At 40.4% G+C, this 20,745-nt stretch overlaps 1 protein-coding gene across 18 annotated transcripts in view; it reads left to right on the top strand.

The window, feature by feature from the left end:
• Nucleotides 1–20,745, top strand: part of RBMS3 (RNA binding motif single stranded interacting protein 3) — a 1,480,592-nt gene that overhangs the window by 691,328 nt on the left and 768,519 nt on the right. The window contains exon 1 of one of the 18 annotated variants that reach the window (XM_069088567.1): nt 931–1,714. The exons of 14 other annotated variants lie outside the window; for them this stretch is intronic. In XM_069088567.1, the coding sequence (XP_068944668.1) occupies nt 1,640–1,714 (75 nt within the window). In that variant the 5' untranslated portion in view covers nt 931–1,639. Of the gene's footprint in view, nt 1–930; nt 1,715–20,745 lie in introns of those variants that run through there. 3 more of the 18 variants (XM_069088566.1, XM_069088564.1, XM_069088565.1) reach the window with 3 other exon arrangements.

The following is a 20,745-nucleotide window of genomic DNA, read 5'->3' on the forward strand; positions in this document are numbered from 1 at the left end:
CTCTCTCTCTCCTCCTCTTCCTCCCTCCCCCCCCCCCTCCTCCCTCCCCCCCTCCCCCTCCTCTCCTCTCCCCTCCCTTTTTTTTTTTTTTTTCTCATTGTTCCCTCCCTTTCCCTCTCTCTCCTCTTTTCCCTCTCTTTTCTTCCTTTCATTTCTCCTTTCCTTCTCTTATTCTTTCCTCTTATTTCTTCCTCCTCCTCTCATTATCTTCTATTTCTTTTCCTTTCTCTCCTCCTCTTCTCTCTCTTTCATTCTCTACTCTCTCCTTCCTCTCTCCCCTCTTTCTCTCCATCTTCTCTTTGATTTTCTCTTCTCCATCTATCCTTTCTCCTCCTTCCCCTACCTTCCGCAGGCATTCTTTCCAGGGCTTCCCTTTTCTCCTCCCCCTTTCCCTCTCATACTTTCTCCTCCTCCTTTCTCTAGTCTTCTCTATTTTACTTGGTTGTTTGGTTTTTTTCTTAACTTACTGCCTTCTCCCCTGCCACCCCCCTTCCCCCCCCCCCCCCCGGAAAAAAAGAAACAAAGAAAAAATAAAGAGGAAGCGCGAAAAGAAAAAAGAAAAAGAAACTAGAGGCCGGCGGCTCCTGTTTGCCCGCGGTGGGGTAAAAGAGTCGATACTCCATCGCTTGCTGGCTCTGAAGTTCCCCAGCCCAGCCCAGCCCAGCCGTGCTCAGCCTCCGCGGCTCCGTCGCGCTCAGCTCCGGCTCCAGCGGCTGCCTGCCTGGAAACATGGCTTTGCTTTTCCAGACAGCCAGCAGAGGGAAGCGGGACTTCACTTGCAGCAGGGACTGAGGCGGGCAGGCAGGCGGGCAGCCTCTCTCCCCGTCTCCTCTCCCTTTCTCTCTCCTCCTTCCCTCTCTCCCTCCCTCTGTCCCCATCTCCCCTCCCCCCCCCTCCCTCCCTCCCCCCCCCTTCCTTCCCTCTCTCTCCCTTTTTTTCTTGGAGGAAATACTGCAGCCTTCTGGCCTGCGTATGCCTCTCCAGGGAGAGGCTCACTCTAGTTCCACCCACTGGCTGGAAGGAGGGGGTTTGAATGAAAGACAAGACAAACCTTAAACACCACGTCACTCTGTGAGGCAGACAGCGGCAACTAAGCTGGAGGAAGCTTCTTTTCTTTTTTCTTTTTTTCCCTTTTTTTTTTTAATTTTTTCCTTTTTTTTTCCTTCTCCTTTTGGTGGTGGAAGAGAGAAAGAGAAAGAAAGAAAGAGCGAGGGAGAGGCACACAGGGAGAGGGAAGCAGGTCTGCAGCTCGGAGTTTACAGTCTTCCAGATTCCTGTACCAGGACTTCCCACCCCCCTGCCCTGCCCTCCCAACGGGGAAACTGACATTACTACCGACCAGCCTGGTACGGGAGGAAAAGCCCGGATCCTAACTGAAGGGGGACAGGGGCGGGCAGGGGTCCAAGGCAAGATTTGGCGGGGTGAGCCTGGGGGATTTTTTTCCTGCCCCCGACTTTTTCTCTCCCTCTTTTGAAATTCTTGCTGTGTTGGAACTAGCGAGCAGTCTAAAGACAAGGGAGTCTCGGAGTTTCATCAGTCATCAGCCCTGTCAGGAATAGTGTTTTTGAAAAAGAAAGGCCCGGGGCACGACACCCTGCCAACCGAGTTCCCCTGCATCGGAGATAAAGATTCCAGCTACATGGGCAAACGTTTGGAGCAACCACAAATGTACCCTCAGTACACTTACTGCTATCCTCCCTGTCTCCAAACCAAGGTATGGCACATGCTGCCTGCTGGGTCTGTCCAGCGGGGCAATGTGATTGCATTATGCACTTAGTCAATTACTGCTTTCTCTCTCTGTGTGCCCCCCTCCCCATCACTCACTCCCCTTCCTTCTATGCCTCACATCCAGGAGAATGCCAGGCAAAGTCGATGGGCAGAACAGGGGTGCTGGGGGTGGAGGACAGACCTAGCGAGCGTCTAAGGATTGTAGATTTCTCATTCCATAAGGGATCGCAGTTTCAGTTCAGTCTCTTTGTTGTTTCCGAGGGCTTAACTTGGTTTAAAGGCTCACTTGTCCATAACAGGTAGACAAGGGTGGTTAAGAGGAAAATTTTCCCCCAAACCCCCGCTCATGGGGGGAGTGTATGAGTTACAATTTCAGTGTTGCTGTGGGTGAATCAAGGAGTTTGTAGCTTTGAAATCGTGGTTTCTACTGGGTAGGATGTATTGGGTTGATGGGGGGGAGGGGGTAGAAAGAATCTCAAACTTTGAGTCGCCCAAGTTTGGAATGAGGCAAGGATATGGGAAGGGCTCAGGAGAAGCTGGTCAGAATCACTGGGAAGTTGGGTATTATTTTAAAATATGTATTTAATATTTCATTAAATATTGAGGTCTGATCTGGACACTCCATATGACATTTAAGATACTCTGAATATAGATTCTTTCTACTTTTAGAAACTGCTTCCCTTTCCTCAGTCAGCACAGTTTTGGAAAACAGGCCTGCGTCTTGTAAACAAATGGAATATAGTGGATGATAATTGGACATGAATCGGTTAAATACTTTAGTTTATGACTGTCTGTACCCAGATGATCCAGAGTGTACTGTGCTTAACTGCACAAAGGATATCCTATGTAACCATGCGGAGGGCAGTGCCAAATGTGAACTTTGGAGCCAATGGAGATAGCCAGACACAATTATAATTCTCAGGTGTGACATCACACCAAGGAATTGCCAAATAAATTAGATATGGTCTCTGTGCATTTGTATAATCCCAAACGACCAACTCTTTTGGGGGCATACTGGGGAAATGAGGATTTCCCTTTTTGAAAAAATACCACCCCACTTTGGAACAGTTTCAGTTTTTAAAGCTCAGATGACATTTCCTTCATAATTCAATTTTCTTCCTGTTCCATTTGTAGCTTCTCTCCTCAGTCTTTAAAATAAATATGCAAAGAGTGAGTGATCCCTGTTGTCCCCAGAACCTCTTGATAAGATGAGAGTCGTGCCCTTCATGATCTAGTTACCTTTCATTTATTCTCTATCTGATTGAACCATGTCTGAGTGGACAGCCAGACTGGACAGAATGTTAGTCCTGTGTTAAACATTATTGTTATCTTATTCTTATTATCTATTTTTTTCTAATTGCTTGATGGTTCTCCCTGCCCCTCCAAGGTCGACTTGCGTTGGATTTTACCTTTGTGAGCCTGACTGCTCTGTCGCCGATGCAGCAGCCGTCAGTCCCTTGCTCTCCTGTTCTCTTGCCTTTAACTGGAACTGCTTGGGGAATTGGGAACATCAATTCTTACCTTTCCTCAAAACCCCAGAAAGGCAAGGACATGGAAAAATGGGGGAAAATGTATAGTCCATCCCCCTCAACCTTTTTTTTTCCTTTTTGTTTTTTTTTTAAAGCCTTCAACTATTAGGTAAAAAAAAAATATTATACATTCCATCCCTTTTACTCATGTAGCTACATTTTGCCAAATGTTTCAAATATCATGCCATCTTTCTAGCTTTCCCTTTCTACTTCAGAAAAATATTCAGAAATGAAACTTCAGCTTGAGATGAATGAAATTGTCATCCATTTTTTAAAACCTGTTACTATTGGATGACAATGAAGACCACACATAGTTTACTAAAGATGTGTGTGAGATCATCTTTGCCAGTGAAATGTGAGTGCATGAGGGGGGAAGAAAACAAGGCACACAGACACTTACCCACAGAGATTTCCTTTCCCCTGCTCAGTATTGGGGTCCTAAAGAGTTGAGAGTTGTGCAGACAGGCAGCATCTGTATCTTGTTACTTTCAAGCTAGCCAAAGCCATCAGTTTCTGGGACATTCTTAAAGAAGTTAGATCCATTATACAACCAAACTGATATTGGGGTAATCAAATAACAGGGTGCTGCTAGGATGCCTTATCAATTTCTTCCCTTTCCTATTAATGCATGTTGCTGACACATTGGATAACTGCAAGAGGGTCATAGAGTTTCTAACTTTTTTTAAAAATCCCATTCTTAGAATCTCCACATGTAAAGGCATCCCCCTGATTTTAGTGCTTGGAGACAGGGGCAGGAGGGTAAAGGGTCATAATATAAAGTCATATAGAGAAAGACTTTCTGGAATGCTGAGTTGCATAGTGTGGAACCCAGAATGATCCCTCCCCCTCCAGCATAGGAAAATAATTGTAATAGTTCTATATATTTTTTTTCTCTCGATTCCCCCCCCCCCTCTCTTTTTTTTCCTCATCTCCTTTGGTATCTCTCTGCTTTCTTTTACATCTTTGAAGAAGTTTGGTGAAGACTGGAGTGAGGCTTACTGTATTCTTTCCAGATTTGTCAAATCTATATAACAATGTAAAAACAATACCTATGGGAAATAATGCTAATGTGTAAAGAATTTTCAGCAAGGACATTTTGTGTGTGTGTGTGTGTGTGTGACATCATATGTGAAGTTGCTTTCAGGAAAAAAAAAAGATGTCCTTGGACTGTTTGGAGTTCTTCAGTATTTCTGAGGAAATACTTTATGGAAACGTAAAGAAATCTTAAAATTGTGTGTCATTACATTCCTTCCCCAAACCCGAAAGTACAGTTTAGACGCATGCCTCTTTTTCTTATCATTGAAGAGGAAATGAGTGCAATTAAAGAATACAAATTCCTCCACCACTCTTCAGGGTAAATTACATTTCAGGAAAATGGGAAGGTAATTGGGACCTTCTGTTGTGACACTTCCCCTTGCTTCTCTTTCTCCATTGTTTCCATTTGATGCTGATTTCTTTTCGATTCTCTTGACTTAGATCACTTAAAAAAAAAAACAACAGAAGATATATATGATTCTTGGAGCAGGCCACAAAGCCTGTGTGGGTGAGCAGGACCATTTGGGGGGAATTCATGCTCTCTTCACCCTGGGGCCCTGCTCCAGAAAGCGTCCAGGGTGGAGGCTTTACTCGCTTTCATTTTCTGCAAATTTATGGCACCTTTGGATGAATTTCAAATTGCTTAAAAAACATGCTATCATCTATGGGAGGGAGGTGCATATGTTAGGGGACAGGATATAAAACCAGATGGATTATGCAGCTAGGCATTGCTGAGAGATCCAGTTATAATGCACTCCTAATACCAAATGTTCACATCTTAAAGCTGGTTTGGTTTGTACATTCTATCTTTTTTTCTCTCTCTTCATCTCTGTCCATGTGTCTCTGCCTCTGTGTCTCTCTCTGCCTCTGTGTCTCTCTCTGTCTCTGTCACTCTCTGTCTCTGTCTTTCTCTCTCTAATTTTCTATTCTATTTCTTTTAAGAAGGCACCATGACTGGCCAGAGAACTTTGAAAACTGGATGACAAGACACATGATATTTAAAGATTGGAAATGATTTGATCAAAACAAAAACAGCTTCATCCAAAATAAACAAACAAAAAACTATAGGCTGCCTCCTTTCCAGAGTTACATGGCAGAGGCCTGGTCTCTCTTATATTTTGTATAACCTCTGTCAGAACTAATTTGGGCTAAAATCTGGATTACTAGGTCTAAAGATAGATAGATGGATGGACAGGTGGATAGATTCGCATGTATGTTATATACGTACATATACTACCATATGCACATATGCATCAATCCATGCCCCTGACATTCTCAGTCTAGGGAATCCTTATCATGAACATGCTCCCTACAGATGCATGGCAATGCCTCCTCTGTAATTCTTTCTTTTAGTTACCCAGGATTCTAGTAATTTAATGACTTACTTAGTGTCATACAGCTAACGTGTCAGTGGCAGGATCTGAACCCAAGTCTTCCCTATTCCAAGGCTAGTAATTGATCCAATGTGTAATACTGGCTCTCTGATATGATTAATGACTCTTAGGATATACTCTTGTCTCTTTTCTCATTGCTATCCATTCCAATATACCTCTTTTTCTGCTGAAGGAATTTTATCATTCAGACCTTTCAAAAGTTCCCCAGCTAACTCAGATTTTCTTTTAAAGAAGAGGTTGCTAAAACTGGGGAAGCAAGAAAGATTAACCAGGGTGGAGAACCTGCAGCCTTGAGGCCACATGTGGCTTTCTAAGTCCTCAAGTGGGTTAGCTTCAGTCAAAGGGTGAAACTTGAGGACCTAGAGGGCCACATGTGTGGCCTCCAGGCCAGAGGTTCCCCACCCCTGTTTTAAGTTGTGCCCTTGTCTACCAAAGAAGCTCTGCAGAGTTTAAAGCATGTCTTATTCTTAGAGAATGTTCTGGGCAGTCCTATTTGCTTTAAACAACAACAGCAACAACAAAAGATATATTTGAAAACAAAGAACCCCCCCACCCCAACTCCCCAATTCACTTTCTTCTTTTGTCCTTTTCCTTCCCTTAGCCTTTTGCTTTACTCCCACCAAGGCTTTCCCTATTTTCTGGTCGCCTTGCTCAGACTGCCTTCCTCAGACTGCCTTCCCTACTTTGGGCCATCTGGTTCTCCAGAAGGTCCTGAAGAAAGGGTTTCAGATGCTGGGATGCCTGACAGGGCTTCTCTGGCTGGTGGTATTCAGATTGTGTTTGGTGCCTGGTGTGAAGTAGGGGTCAGGTGTAGAGAGTAATTCATCAACCACACTCTGATTTCAGGCTGTATTTCCAACCATCTGCAGCCTGGCCTGTAGCCAGGGCTCTCACAGTCTAGTTGGAGGCCCATGTGATAGGACCAAGGTAAAAGTCAGCAGTTAGTGATTGAGGTGGAGGGGCAAGACCAGAGAAGGAAAAAAAAAAAAAGATGTCCCCATCGTGGGGATAATGTTTGCATTCAGAACTACTAATAGGGTACCTGCTTTATTTTGCCTCCAAAAAGACTATGAGGTCACATTGCCAGGCCACATGTAAGCAGAGATGCCTAGTTGGGTGCTATCATGGAGGAAAGACATTGGAATTTTCATAGGATTTATTGACTCCTATTTGCCCTGGAATCTTTAGCTGGGAACTTGCCAATTGTTTTAAAAACAGACAAGGAAACCCTACATTATAGGTGCCTTTGAAAGTCTGAAACAAGACTGTCTGAAAGCCCTTCTGGCCGTAGATTTTTAGGGATAAGTTCTATTTCTGTTGCTCTGAGGAGGAACACGATAGTATGAAAGTATTACCCGTCTTCTTGTTGATTTCTTTTCCGTGAATTTTCTTAATGCTGATCAGCTTAAGAAAGGGAAGAAAATTGAGGGAAGGACCTCTTTCCCTCCGAACTTTTATTGCTCGTAGCACAGAGCATAGGCTTCAGCTGACCCATCTCTACTACACACATCCATACTCTTCTTCTCACCAGACCAGATTTGGTTCCTGCATATGTAGGAGCAGCAGTGTTTGAAAAGGCCTACTTGGTCTCTAGCATATTTTCAACTCTCAATTCAATTCAGATTATTGATTAAGCCCATGCTGTGAAGTGAGCATGGTACTGAAGTCCTGGATGCAGATACCAAGTCTGAAAAACACATATGTGGTAGCTCTCATCTAGCAGGGATGGGGAGACAGATCAGTGACTGGGTAGTCAAGAAGATCACAAGTCACTGAACCTTTCTGAGACTCAGTTTTCTTATCTGTAAAATAGAGATAATAATGCCCATTGTATCTAACTGACAGGGTTGTGATGACACTCAAAAAAGACCATATACATAAATTGTATTAAGAAATGTAAAGTGCCGTGTAAATAAGAGTTTATTATTACAGGGGGATATGACACATACATAAATACTTATGATAATATTCTGATAAATATATTAGAGAAGGATATTAAAGACATTTGTTTGTCATATATATATATACTAAAATATCTTTGTTCTGTTTTTTAAATAATTCATTCGGGGGAAAATGAGTAGAAATGGGACTCAGATTTCCATGAGGGGAAAAAAAGGCACCAAAAGTAAAGAGATAAGACCAAGTGGGTGGGAGGTAGGTTCATTCTAGGTCTTTCTGTAAGAGGCCTGGATAGCATTCGCTTTGCACTGATATGATTTTACACAGGCCCTTCTGACGTTATCGGTCTTTCTGGCAGAGGATATGGGCTCTGGCCCAAACATGCCAATTCCAAAGCTTCCAGTAAGTGAACCTAGTTTTTTTTTTCTTTAAATAAGCATCTAACCCATTTTTCTCCTTAAAAGAAAGCTTATTTAGTGGTAGAAATTTTATTCGCATAAAACGGTTGATGTTTATCCAAAACTGGCTTCCAATACTACATTAAAATTTTGTTTTGTAACAGTCTCATGAGCCCCAGCTGTATGTGATTAAATCGTGTAATACCAAAAGCATGTGCGAAGACATGCTTTTATGATATAGCTAGCTGTTCCATAACAAAGGGCTGCAGATGGGCATTGGAGAGGACTGAGGAGCCAAGGTCTCTTCATGTGCAGTCACCCCACATACTGCATACTGGGTGTCCCTATATCTTTTTGCTTGCATTTTTCCTTCCCCCCCAATTGCTTCCCATTCCCCAAAGTATTGAGAATTTTAAAAAATTTGGAAAGTCTCTATTTGAATATGAGCTTAAAAACTAGACACATTGAAATGAAGAGTGAACAATACTTAACTACTTTAAAAACTGTGATCTTTAAAAGATCATCACCAAAATACGTGCTGTCCCAAAAGTCTTTGTGCAGATTTAAGCTATTAAAGTTTAAGGCTGAAGTCTTTGAGGACACTCTGTACAAAACACAAAATTTAAGTCTGGGTGAGACAGAAATTATGTAGACCAAAAGACAATGATTCCTTCCCCCTCCCCCACCCCAGCCTCAGATTCAAGAAGGAAAACGTGGTTTAATATCGATTTATATTTACAATCCACTTACCCTTCCCTTTCTTGGTGTTTTCTGTCATTTTAATAAACTGTTCCTGATTTGTCCACACTTTTTGAAAATCCATGGACATTCAGTAATTTAGATTTCCATCTACAGGACATTTTATTCCAAAATGAAACAATGCTGTTCTTTCCAAAATGAGCAAAAATAGTGGTGATGAGGACCAGCCAGTGAGGGGCAGTGAAAGAACTGACTTTTTAACCAGAAAGCAGCAGACTGACTTCTTATGAGGTGTCTGGAGAGGTCTGTTTCTTGAATCACATGTAACTTTAACATGTTTGCTTTTCACAGTGCATACAAGTGTATACAGTGGTTGCTGCCATTTACCCAGTTCAGTTATTTTGACCAAAGTTGTTCATTTTCCCCCTCTTATTTGTTACTTCAGTCATGTCATCTTGATTGTGTTAACTTATTTATAATCCGTAAATTAAATATAATCTGTAAATTTCAGCATTAGTGGAAACATAAATATATTTCATCATCATACATATATCATCATATCACCTCCCCAGCCCCCGTCCAGGTTCATTAACTCTTTAGCCTTCTTGAAATGATTATTTTTCATTACCTTATTACTAATCAGTTTTTGTGTTTTATCTTCAAATCTGGCAGAATGTAAAGTCCTTGAAGGATTCTTTTATTTTTGTCTCAATACCCCTAGCACTTGGCTAGGTGCCTTGCCTCCATTCTGTTTTCCCAAGACTGGACCTCTGTTTTATTAGTAGACAAAGGTGCTGGGGAGGAACCTCCCTCCATCTTCACTTATGCTCCAGAGAGGTTAAATAGATGTCCCATAGCCTTGAGACCAGGGTCTCATAGGCAGGATTTGAACTTGGACTTTTTTGCTCTACATAATCTCCTCCCCATTATACCTTGTCTCATGTTGGATATTTCCTTCTCCCAATGAGTTTGGATCTGAGGTCTATTAGGAAAAAATTCATTTCAGGGGTTTTCAGAAGCAGCAAAGAGGTAAAAGTTAAGAGTGAGATTTTTCTCTTCATCTAGGGAAAATTTCTCATTGAATATTCACTTAGTAGAGATGTTCATTTCTCGGGGAATATTCCTGAGTTTTCTTCCTTCACTCCTAATATTCCTTGACTTTGGATCTGTTGAGTGGGTGAAAAGCTCTGTTTCAGAGTATCAGTAATACAAAAAGGGACTCTCAGTTTTGGTGACTCTGAAATTTTTGTTCCATTATTCTGATGTCTTGTGGGACTGGGAGCCAAATTGTGTTTTGCCAACTGTCTGGCATAGTAGCAAATCTAAATGTATTCATGTTGCTCCATGCTTCTGTCCAAGATCACCAAAACAAGCCCATTTATCACTTGGGAGTGGGCGGAGAGGTGTTCCCAAAGTTGAAACACAGTGATAGCCTTCCTTTCAGCATTATCTTGGCATGTTTTTTTTTTCTTTTCACCTTGCATGTTTTCTAATGTTTTTGCTTTGACTTTCTAGAGGTGGAGCTTCTCCAAAGGGCTTAATTTGGATAGTACTGGGTTGTGCTTCCTTTCAACAGGTGGTTTAAAGTTTAATAATTACATACCTGCTTTGCTAAAGCAGCAGTTTGTAGTCACTCAGGCCAGGTAAACTGGGCCAGTGATTTTTGGCCTGAATTTGGCCAATGAGTCTGACCTTTGATTCATGCTCATAGGAGACTGAGAGGAAGATGGCCAATATTTAAATAGCTATTGATGGGCAGGGTGCCACTTTGACAAGGATTTTCCCAATGAGCAAAGCTCTTAAGAAATTGAATTAGATCCCTGAGTGAAAGCTGGGATTAAGAAATCCTCCATGGGAAGGGAGAATACTTAATAATGTATCCCCCTCTTCAATCCCCTCCCTCTTCCCCCCCCCCCCCAGCAGAGTATATGCTCCCTTAATGAAGGCACTTATTTTTGTCTTTGAATCTGCAGCACCTGTCACAATGCCTGGAATATGGTTAGGTGGTTAATAAATGCTTATTCAATATATGAGGGAGGAAATGAATGTATGAACGAAAAGTGGAAATGGGTCTGTCTGTTTCAGGAGGTAGGAAGTTCCCCCTTACTGGAAGTCTTCATGCAAAGGATGAATGAACTTTTCTTGATATATATAGAGTAGATTCTTGTGCTGGTAGAAACTGAGTTTTTCAGACCCTTCTGATACTGAAATTCTGGGATTTTCATTTTCCGCATACAGACACAAGAAAGAATTAATTTCCTCTTGTTTCTTACTAGACCTGCTCACATCCTATTTTCCATTTAAACACTCCAATATGCTATGTTAAGCTAGATATAAACGGAATTCATCAATATAAATGTAGTCATGAACCCTTTACCCCTAATTTGGATAAATGCTATGGTGAATGAATAGAAGAGAAACATACTCTTATTTGCTAAGGTAAGGATTCTCTGAGGTCATATTCTAATACTTTCCTTTATCTTTGTGGAGAGGAAAGTATTTTAAAAGCAAAACAAATGCTCTACTATACAAAACATTGGTGGAAAAGGCTGACCATAATTGACCTTTATTAATGACTGACATAGCCCTGTGCTATTTATTCCCTTTGTTACCTTGGGAAAGTCATTTCCCTTCTGACTTTCAGTTTCCTCATTTCTGAAATGAAGGGATTAGGCTAGATGGTCTACAAAATTGATTCTAGCTTTCAGCTGATGATGCTATAAAAGGGTAGTTTTTCCTTTGGGTTTCTTTATTTGAACTTCTCATGGATATAGTTGCAGCATATTGGGTCAATCAGGCATGAAAGTCTTATGCGAGAACATGGACAGAATGATGACTGAGAATGTGGAGAGACTCATCAGTTAGTTACCTGGGTGACCTTGGGCAAGTGGCTTCATCTCTCTGGACCTCTGTTTCCCTATCTGTTAAGTAAGAGCATTGGACTTGATATTCCCTAATGTAACCTCCAGCTGTGGGAGGAGCCTGCTGGCATATTAGCTGGACATTCAGGAATCTAGCCATATGGCCTTGAATTCTTTGGCCATGGCCAACTGAAAAATAAAGTACAAAATGGTCCAGAATTATGCAACTCCCCTTCAGTTTCTCCAGTGAGGGTGGTAAAGGTGGAAAAGGGTAAGACAAACTATAGATATTAATTTGGGGAAAGACATGGATGAGATTAAGGATGGACAGGCAGAGATGGATTGCAATCCACATCATTAGAAAGAACTGACTCACCTCAGTTAAGACCACAGTTCTATTGGAATACACACAAGGGTTGAATTATTAAAGGTAAAGTGAAGGAGAATACAGATCAATGAGATTTCTGAGATATTGAACTAGAAAATCTAGGCCACTCTCATGTCATGGGTTATTTTTCATCTTAGCCTTTATTTGACATGGAATTTTGTGGTGGTGACAGGTAGGCTAGCGTTGTCTACGAAGTTTTGGATTTACAGTCAGGAAGGGCTGAGTTCAAATTCTGATCCTGTTATTTTCTATTGTGATCATAGTCCTTTTTCTGAATTTTAATTCCCTCATCTATAGAAGAGGATAATGATAATTTTATAACTTGTCTTGTGGGCCGTTGTGAAGTGAGTGCTTTATAAAACTTAAAAGACTGAAAAAATGTGAGCTGATTTTTTTAATAGGAGACAGAGAATGGTGTTTCATATAATGGAATGATTGCAGTTGGTATTTCTTTTCAATTCAGAGATTCTTGTTTCCTATGCAATTATGAAACATGTATAGGATCCACTTACGATCCGAGCATGTGGCAGGAACCATGCAAAATTCTAGGGATACAAAGAAAGGCCAAAGATGGCCCCTGCCCTCAAAGAGCTTACCACCTAGCAAGGGAGGGAGATAATACAAAAACAACCATGTACAGACAAGATCTATCTGCAATCTCAGTTGGGGATTGAGATAAATTCCAACATACAGTATAATAAAACACGAATTTTCACTGCTTTATTCAGCATTCAACAAATCCTACTATTTGAAATAAAGCCAAGGAACATGTTTTAATTAACTTTATAACTTCCCCTAAATTATATGTAGTATAACTTTGTTTGTAATAGGTAATTGGAAAATCCCAGCTCCTGCCCCTTCTTTTGCCTTGGTTGTCCCCCATACCTGGAACGATGTCCCTACTCACATCTACCTCTTTGGAACCCATGACTTCTTGCAAAACTACTTATGCCATTTCCTCCATGAGGTCTTTTCTGATCCCTGGGAGTGAGATTTCCCTGTCCCCAAATGACTTATTTACTTTCTACATACATGTATACAAGCATATTGAAAGCACACATGTTATACTCTGCCCTCTCATCTCCATTCCCAATAGAAGATAAACTTCTTAGGATCTGGAATTGTTTTCATTTTTGTCTCTGTATCCCCAACATCTGACATGTTTCATTGTAGATAGTAGGCACCTAATCAATGCTTATTTAAATTGATGGTTTAATGATCTAATGAATGAAGTTGGTTTTGGAGGGATAGGAATAGGAACTAATTTTTTTTTTATTTCAAAGGGAGGGACATTATCTACCAATATAGGTTAGTACCTTCTCTTCAACACCTGAGCTCAGAGAGATGCCTAGAACCCAGTTATTCCTGTTTGAGTTCAGCTCTTTATCTACTTTGTAACACTGAGGTGTAATTCCCTGCATCAAAAAGCTTATCATCTATAAATTAAATCTATAACTTCTTAAATTAGAAAAGGGCTCACATTAGACGGTACATCTTTGGAAATTTGTATACTTCTTGGGACTGTAGTTAAATAGATGCCTTACTGGGAATGTAGCTGTTCTTTGATATTTTAAATGGTTTTTGTAGTTTCTCTGATTCCCAATTTCTCGCTTAGAGTATAATACTGAGCACTCCTGTCAAACAGATAAGTCGTTTAATTCCTCTTGGACAGATGAGAAAACCAAATTGCATTTCTTCTGTCTTGGCCAGGATCCCTAGTAAGCATGTGACAGCTCCAGGTTTAGAACCCTTTGCCCCTGAATTCCCAGTCTGTTGCTGAGTCTATTGAGTCATAATGTATCTTTAGCAAGAAGAATGTTGTATTTTTAATCTGAGGCAAACAGGAAATTCTGGCATAAAAAGAAAATTGAAATGTTTATTTCCCTATTCTTTCCAAAATGTTGGCTCTTGTATCGAAGGTTCTTTATTCCACCATTTTTATGGTACTTCTCCCCCTCCCCATCCCCCTCTAGGAATGGAAAGTTTTTATGCTGGTGAAATTATTTTATTTTTCTTTTAAAGTCATTTCAGAGTCCAATGTAGAGTTGGAAAAAAGAACTGGGGTGAACAATGAATATGGGAAAAAGTGTGTACCTCCTGTAGTAACAAATAGTCAAGCATGATACCTAGAAAAATATTATCCCTATCATAGCTACTGTGAATATAACAATCAAAGATTTACGAAGTGCTTTCTATTACCTTTCTCATTTGAACGCTGTAAGGAAAACTACTATTAATCTGACTTTTAGAGACAAAGGCCCTGGTGAAAAAAAAGTCTTTTTAATGGGAGTCAAATAGGGTGAGCAGCCAAGTATCAATTCCAATAGCCATTGTGGGTGAGAATATCCAGAATCATTGAATAGCCATGTAAAAGTGTGCATGAAAAGATCCCACATGGTGAAATCACAGGTCCATTAGTGAATAAGACCAGATGAGGAACCCAAAATTTGCAGACTGTCTGAAGTAGGATTTGAACTCAGGTCTTCTCACATCCAAATCAGATGCTTTGTTCAGTATACCATGCTGTTGGAACATTTTGACATTTTCCAAAAGGCACTCGACTCATTTCCAGATGTAACTACCTAAGTTTCCTGAGAGTGACACATTGAAGAGTAAAGAAAGTTCAATGAACCAGTCTTTGATGAAACGTCTGAGAAGTAGTTCTATTGGACCAGCCTTTGGCAGATCACCTGGGAGTTCGATGCCTGGAAGCTGTGCCCGCAGAATGAGTTCACTGCAGACAAATGTATAGACTTACTTCCTAGAGAAGAGCAGAGGCCTAAAGTCAAGGGGGAAAGGAAGGTCTCAGAAATGTGGCATCTTTCAGGATCACTCCAGTGGCTTTGATGTTCTTTGAGGTCAAGTGATCTACAGGGGAATTTTGATGGGCTAAGTGGGTCAAAATAGACTGAATTCTTTTTTTTTGTTTGTTTGTTTTTGTTAACTGGAAGTCAGGAGGCCCTCCAGGGACCTTAAATAGGAAAATGGGGAGAGTAATTTCCCCCCACACAGACACGTTCCATGTCCAGGAAGTCAGAATATTTTTCCACAACTTAAGATGAACTGACAACAGGTTGATTAAGACTTTAAGGTTTGACTCTACCATTTCATTTTTTCTAGATAAGTACTTTACATAAATCTCAGTGATCCAAAAATGTCAATTGTTCTCAGCTTATTGTATTATAGAGAAATAAGGATCTGTGTCTTTACAACCTTTAGGGACGTATGCTTTGTCAGTATCATTGGAACCCCCCCGCCAGCTTCCACAGCATTGGTGCAGTTTGTGTAGAAGCCATTCATGTAATGAAGTGGTCAGAAAGAAGTGAGGTGAGGAGGGGGGGAAGGTAGAAGGGAGAGGAGAGGGAAAGGAAGAGAGAAGAGAAAGAAGTATGAGGAGTGGGTAGGAAAGAGGAAGATGTGAAGAAGAATACTAATGATAATAATAAAATGGCTGACAATTATATAGTACGTTAGGATTAACAAAGAACTCTAAAAGTATTTTCTCATTTGATAACATGAGAAGGAAGAGAAGAGAGAGAGAACAAGAGCAAAAATTACTTTCTGGCCTGTCATCTAGAACCCAGGTTCAAAATTTAATCCTTTTTCTAAAGAATATTCATTAATTTGTTAAAGGATGATTGACTTGCTAATTGAATTGAATTGATATTTACTAGGGGATGTTAAAAGTAATGTTATTAATTTAACTTTTTTTTCCAGTGTAGGAAAGCATATGATTGGGGGAAGTGAGTTATTTTATTAAGCACATAAAATTTGGACCTTTTTTTGTTGTTCAGTTGTTTTCAATTGTGTCTGACTCTCCATGACCCCATTTCTTTTTTTTGCAAAGATATTGGAGTGGCTTGCCATTTCCTTCTCCAGCTCATTTGACAGATGAGGAAATGAGGCAAATAGGGTTAAGTAACTTGCCCAGGGTCACACAGCTAGTAAGGGGCTGAGGTCAGATTGGAACTCAGAAAGGTAAGTCTTCCTTATTCTATGCCCAGTGCCCAATCCACTGTGTCACCTAGCTGCCCCTTTAAGGTTTTTAATAAATGCTTATTTAATGATTATATGAATCTGCTCATTTGGGAATGAATATATGAACTAAGCATTGTACTAAGTGTTAGAGATAGAAGTATAAGAAAACATGACAACCCTTCCCCTCAAAGATCTTAACATTTTAATGGAGGAAGATAGTACACAAAGAGTTGCTGGAAATGAGGTTGGGAAGAGGTGACTGTGAAGATTTGGGGAAGATTCTTAGAAACCTGTTTCAGGGCAAAAAAAAAAAAGACTGAAGCTTCCCTGGCAGAGCCTGGACTTCCAGGTTCTATGTCCAAGGTTGAGGTGGGGGTTGGGGTTAGTGAGGAATTATGGGAGACATGGTGAAGATAGCTTGAGTAGAGGCAGCTTGGTTTGGAGATGGGCAGGAAATACAGTTTTAGTGGAAAAGGGACTGGATTTGGAGTCAGAAAAACTAAGATCTGCTTCTTCAGACTGCATCACCTTGGAAAAGTCGTTATCTCTTTGGCCCTTTATTTCCTTCACCAGTAACATGATGGGGTTGGACTGGATGGTGCCCTAGTGCTAAATCCTATTTTAGATCTAAATCCTATGTCCTAGGGTCGATAGAGACAAACAGATGAATTGCCTATGGTCTTTAACTCTTGTTATTAGAATGTAACATAGTGTAGTTAGGGAGCCTGACTTATTTAGCCAATAACCATTTTGTGGCATCAGATAAAAGTGAACCCTCATTAGAACCAGCCCCCAGAGTATTTTGTGTGTCATGGAACAAAACAGCCCTTTGATATTTGTTTTTCTGGCTTCTTCATAAGGTCATTGGTGCAATGCATGGATGTTGCTCTCAGTTCCATTTGGTTGCATTATTGGGAAAGGTCCTTATTTTCAAGAAACAATTATTGGGATTGTTTAGGATGTGGGATGTGGGAGTGATGAAAAGTGACTGGTAATTTACATGTACTTTTAAAAAACTCAATCTACTTTTATGCTCCCATAAAACTTTCATGTGGCATCCCCACTGTGTTTCCAGCAAGAAAGAACTATGATAAAAGATAGATCAGAAGCTTTGGTGGCCATGAGATTCAAATGCAGCCTAATTGAAACAATAGGGCAAATAAGTCTTACCGTCATTTATCTTTGGGTCCCCTAAATTGGTCTGAGAATACAATGGTGCTTGGGAATTAAGGATGAGTGAACAAGATAGTCACATCCACAGAATATAATAGGCATGAACAGTGTGGGAGGTGGTAACTTTGCTTTGAAAGATTGGGAAATGAATTGGATCAGAGAACTTAGCTCATTTTGAGTTAGTCTTTTCTGCCATGAGGGTTGAGTTTATGAAATTGTATATTATTTTCAATGACCCCATGCTACTCTCCTGTCACACCAGTGCTATCTCTTAAATGCCAATTTTCTCTGGTGATCCTGCATGACTGTGAGTCACAGAAAAGCAAAATCTCGGAAGGATCACAATCTCACATGACTCAAATAATAAAGAAAAATGCAATTTGGATATGGGGAGGTGGCTACTTCATACTACCAATGAAGACTTGGATTGATGTACATGTTATTATTCAGAAAACATAGGATTGGCAAAGGAGGTAGACTGGTCATCATAGACTCATGCATAAAAAATGGGTAGCCCAAGTCTTTCACTGGTAACAGAGTATTTTAAAACCTAGAGGAAGGCTAGTGCCTTCCCTCTATTGATTATTACTTATTGGTCCAATATTTGTGTGTAGCTCTTTGCACATTGGCTTCACCACTAACTTAGTCTATAAGATCCTTGGAGTCAGGGACTGGTGTTCACCTTTTTTTGCATCACTGGTACTTAGCCCAATGACTGGCACATAGTAAGCATTTGGCTGGAGAAAGACCTTTAGTGCCATGTTCTCTGGCTTTTTCATGGGTAGACGAGTCACTCATGAAGAAAAAGCTTAAATGAGTTATGGCTTCCCCATTTAGGAGATGTGCCCATGCCATTGGGGTCATGGATACATCAAAGTACCAAATATCCACTCTCTTCAAGGATGTCCTCTCTTTTCCTTTGAAGTAGCTAATTCCAGTTGGTTTGCTCTCATACCACCTTCTACATTCCTCCTTGCTCTTGTGCCAGATTTCCTCTTTTCATCTCACATACATTCCTCCTTATCCTCTTCCACTTTCCTCCTTATTTTCTAGTCTTGATTTTATTTCTTTGTCTCTATTGCCTCCAACTCTGAGTTTTTCCTTCATTCCTAATATTTCCTATGCCCTCAATTTTCCCCTGCATCCTATCCTAGCTAACTCTCCTTTCCCTCTTTCAGGGACATGCTTGGTTGATCTTGGCCTTCTTCCTTCCCCTCTGCCATGAATTCCAGATTTTTATTTTCCAATACATTGTTTTGTCTTTCCCATTTTTCAACTTCTGGGTCAGCCTGTAATGCCTCATACTGTTGGTGTGTTCATGTCAGTGGTCTTTAAAAGGAGGGCGGCACAGTGGTATCCTGACCTTTGAGTTGCTTTCTTGCTGAATGAGTGAATTCTGGAGATTGCCATCAGTCTGACTTTTCCTAGGCTGTGAACACACAGGCCAAACTGAGTGGGATAGGATAGAATAGAACAGAACAGAACAACGGGCCAGTTCACCCCAGAGTAGCAGAGCCCTTCTGGATGGCCAGGAATCCCATGAAGACCTTTTGTCCCAAACTAAATATGTCTTTCCAGGGGCCTGGACTTGAGGGTTTTTTGAACTCTTTCCTAGAAGTACTACTCACTGGCATTTTATGATAGCCATCATCTGCTGAAATTGTTCACTGTGACTTGAAAAGGGGGAGAAAAAAATCAGAGCTATGACAGATCTGATGCTGGGGAAAAATATATTTTACACTAAATGTGTTCTAATCTGGGTTAAGTCCCACTGCTTCCATTTCTCTTCTGCATGGTTCTCCCTCTCCTCTTTTTCTAGAATTATTTCATTAAGCTCAGAAAAAAAGGATCACAAGACTAATTTTAATTTTCTCTTTCCCTTATATGCAAGAAGAAAAAAGAGTCCTTTTCAAGTGGAAAAGATTTTGATTTTATTTTTTATCAATATTATTAACTGGAGTTGTAAGTAGTTAGGGTAACAGGGGCTTTTCCCTGGGTGTCAACATTTAGAAGGCGCCAATAGAACTTGCATGTTTTCTGTAGCTGAGCCTAGAACTTAGGAAGAAAAATTAGTTGAAATAGCCAGTTTTTAGATAGCCTAGTTTGTTTTTCCCTCCCAATCTGCCCCCCCCAATTGCTTCAGGAAGAAAATTGCGAATTGTGACTCAGCTGCTTCTTAAAACTCTATGTTGTTAAAAAAGCTGGCTGGGTTTGAAGTTAGCAGGTTTGGATTCAAATTTCAGAAGTGCCACTTACTACCTCTGTGAAGGTTCTTGATTTCTTTGAGTTTAGGTTTCTAAAATATGAAGGGACAAAAATACATGATTTCAATACTTTATTTTAAGCAATTGGGGTTAAGTAACTTGCTCAAGGTTACACGGCCAGTTATTTCTGGGTGTGGTGCTAAGTATCAGAGCCTGGATTCGATCCCAGGTCATCCCGATTCTGGGGCCAGTGCTCTTACTTGCTGTGCCACCTGGCCACCCCTAAGCAATCGGAGTTAAGTAACTTTCTCAAGGTTACACGGCCAGTTGTTTCTGGGTGTAGTGCTAAGTATCAGAGCCTGGATTCGATCCCAGGTCATCCTGACTCTGGGGCCGGTACTCTTACTCGCTGTGCTACCTGGCCACCCCTCAATACTTATTTTTGTTGTTGATCAGTCATGTCTGATTTTTCATGATCCAATTTGGGGTTTTCTTAGCAAAGATGCTGAAGTAGTTTACCATTTCCTACTCTAGTTTTTTTTTTTTTACAAATTAGGAACTGAGGCAAACAAGGTTAAATGACTTGCCCATGGTCACACAGTCTATGAATATCTGAGGCTGGATTTCAAATTAAGAAATCTTCCTGACTTCAGACTCAGTGTTCTATCCACTGTACCATCTAGCTGCCCCTTAGTATGTATAAAAAGGTTTTTTTTTTAATTTGATTGATGTTTGTTTAAAAAATACAATACATCAAATTGGCTTATACTGTATAGTAAGCTGAGTTTTTAATCAGAGGACATATTACAAGGATTCAAATCCTAGCTTTGTTCCTCACTGCCTTTGTGATATTAGGCAAATATTGGGCAATCACTTACCTTTTTGGGATCCTTAGTATTTTCGTCTGTAAAGTTAGATACAATAGCCTCTAAGATACCTTTCAGGGATAATTCCACAATCCTGTAACCAAAAGCAAAACAACAAAACAAATACAAATAACAAAAAAACTTGATCCATACACATATTCCCAACATTTTATTCTCACCCCAGCTTGGCAGAGGAGCAATGGGAATTCAATAGCTAGATTCAGCCTGCTTCTTTGGAGATGTAGGGTTGGTTATTTGGTCTTATTGTTTTTTTCCCAAACAAATGAACTCTGACATGAGCACTTTCTTCCAATTTTTTTTTCTCTGTGTGTGCACATGTATGTGAGACATTTGGTTGGTTGGAACAAATCGGAGTGAAAGTAGCCTTTTGTGTAATATATGGGTGATCTGAAGAATATTTCTAGTCAGTTTTTTTGTTTTTGTGAAAATTAATTGTATTTACTATTTAATTGCCTTTAAAGCTGACTGAAATTGTTTAATGGTTCCTGGCAGATGGAACTGAATTTTCAGTGATTAATAAAAATTGTACATTAGAGTGAAGAGAGGGCTTGCTAACAATGATCTTGTTGGTA

Source organism: Petaurus breviceps, unplaced genomic scaffold (assembly GCF_028583685.1).
Source record: "Petaurus breviceps papuanus isolate PSGF00001 unplaced genomic scaffold, PetGlider_PUasm1.0 185, whole genome shotgun sequence".
NCBI classification, from domain to species: domain Eukaryota; kingdom Metazoa; phylum Chordata; class Mammalia; order Diprotodontia; family Petauridae; genus Petaurus; species Petaurus breviceps.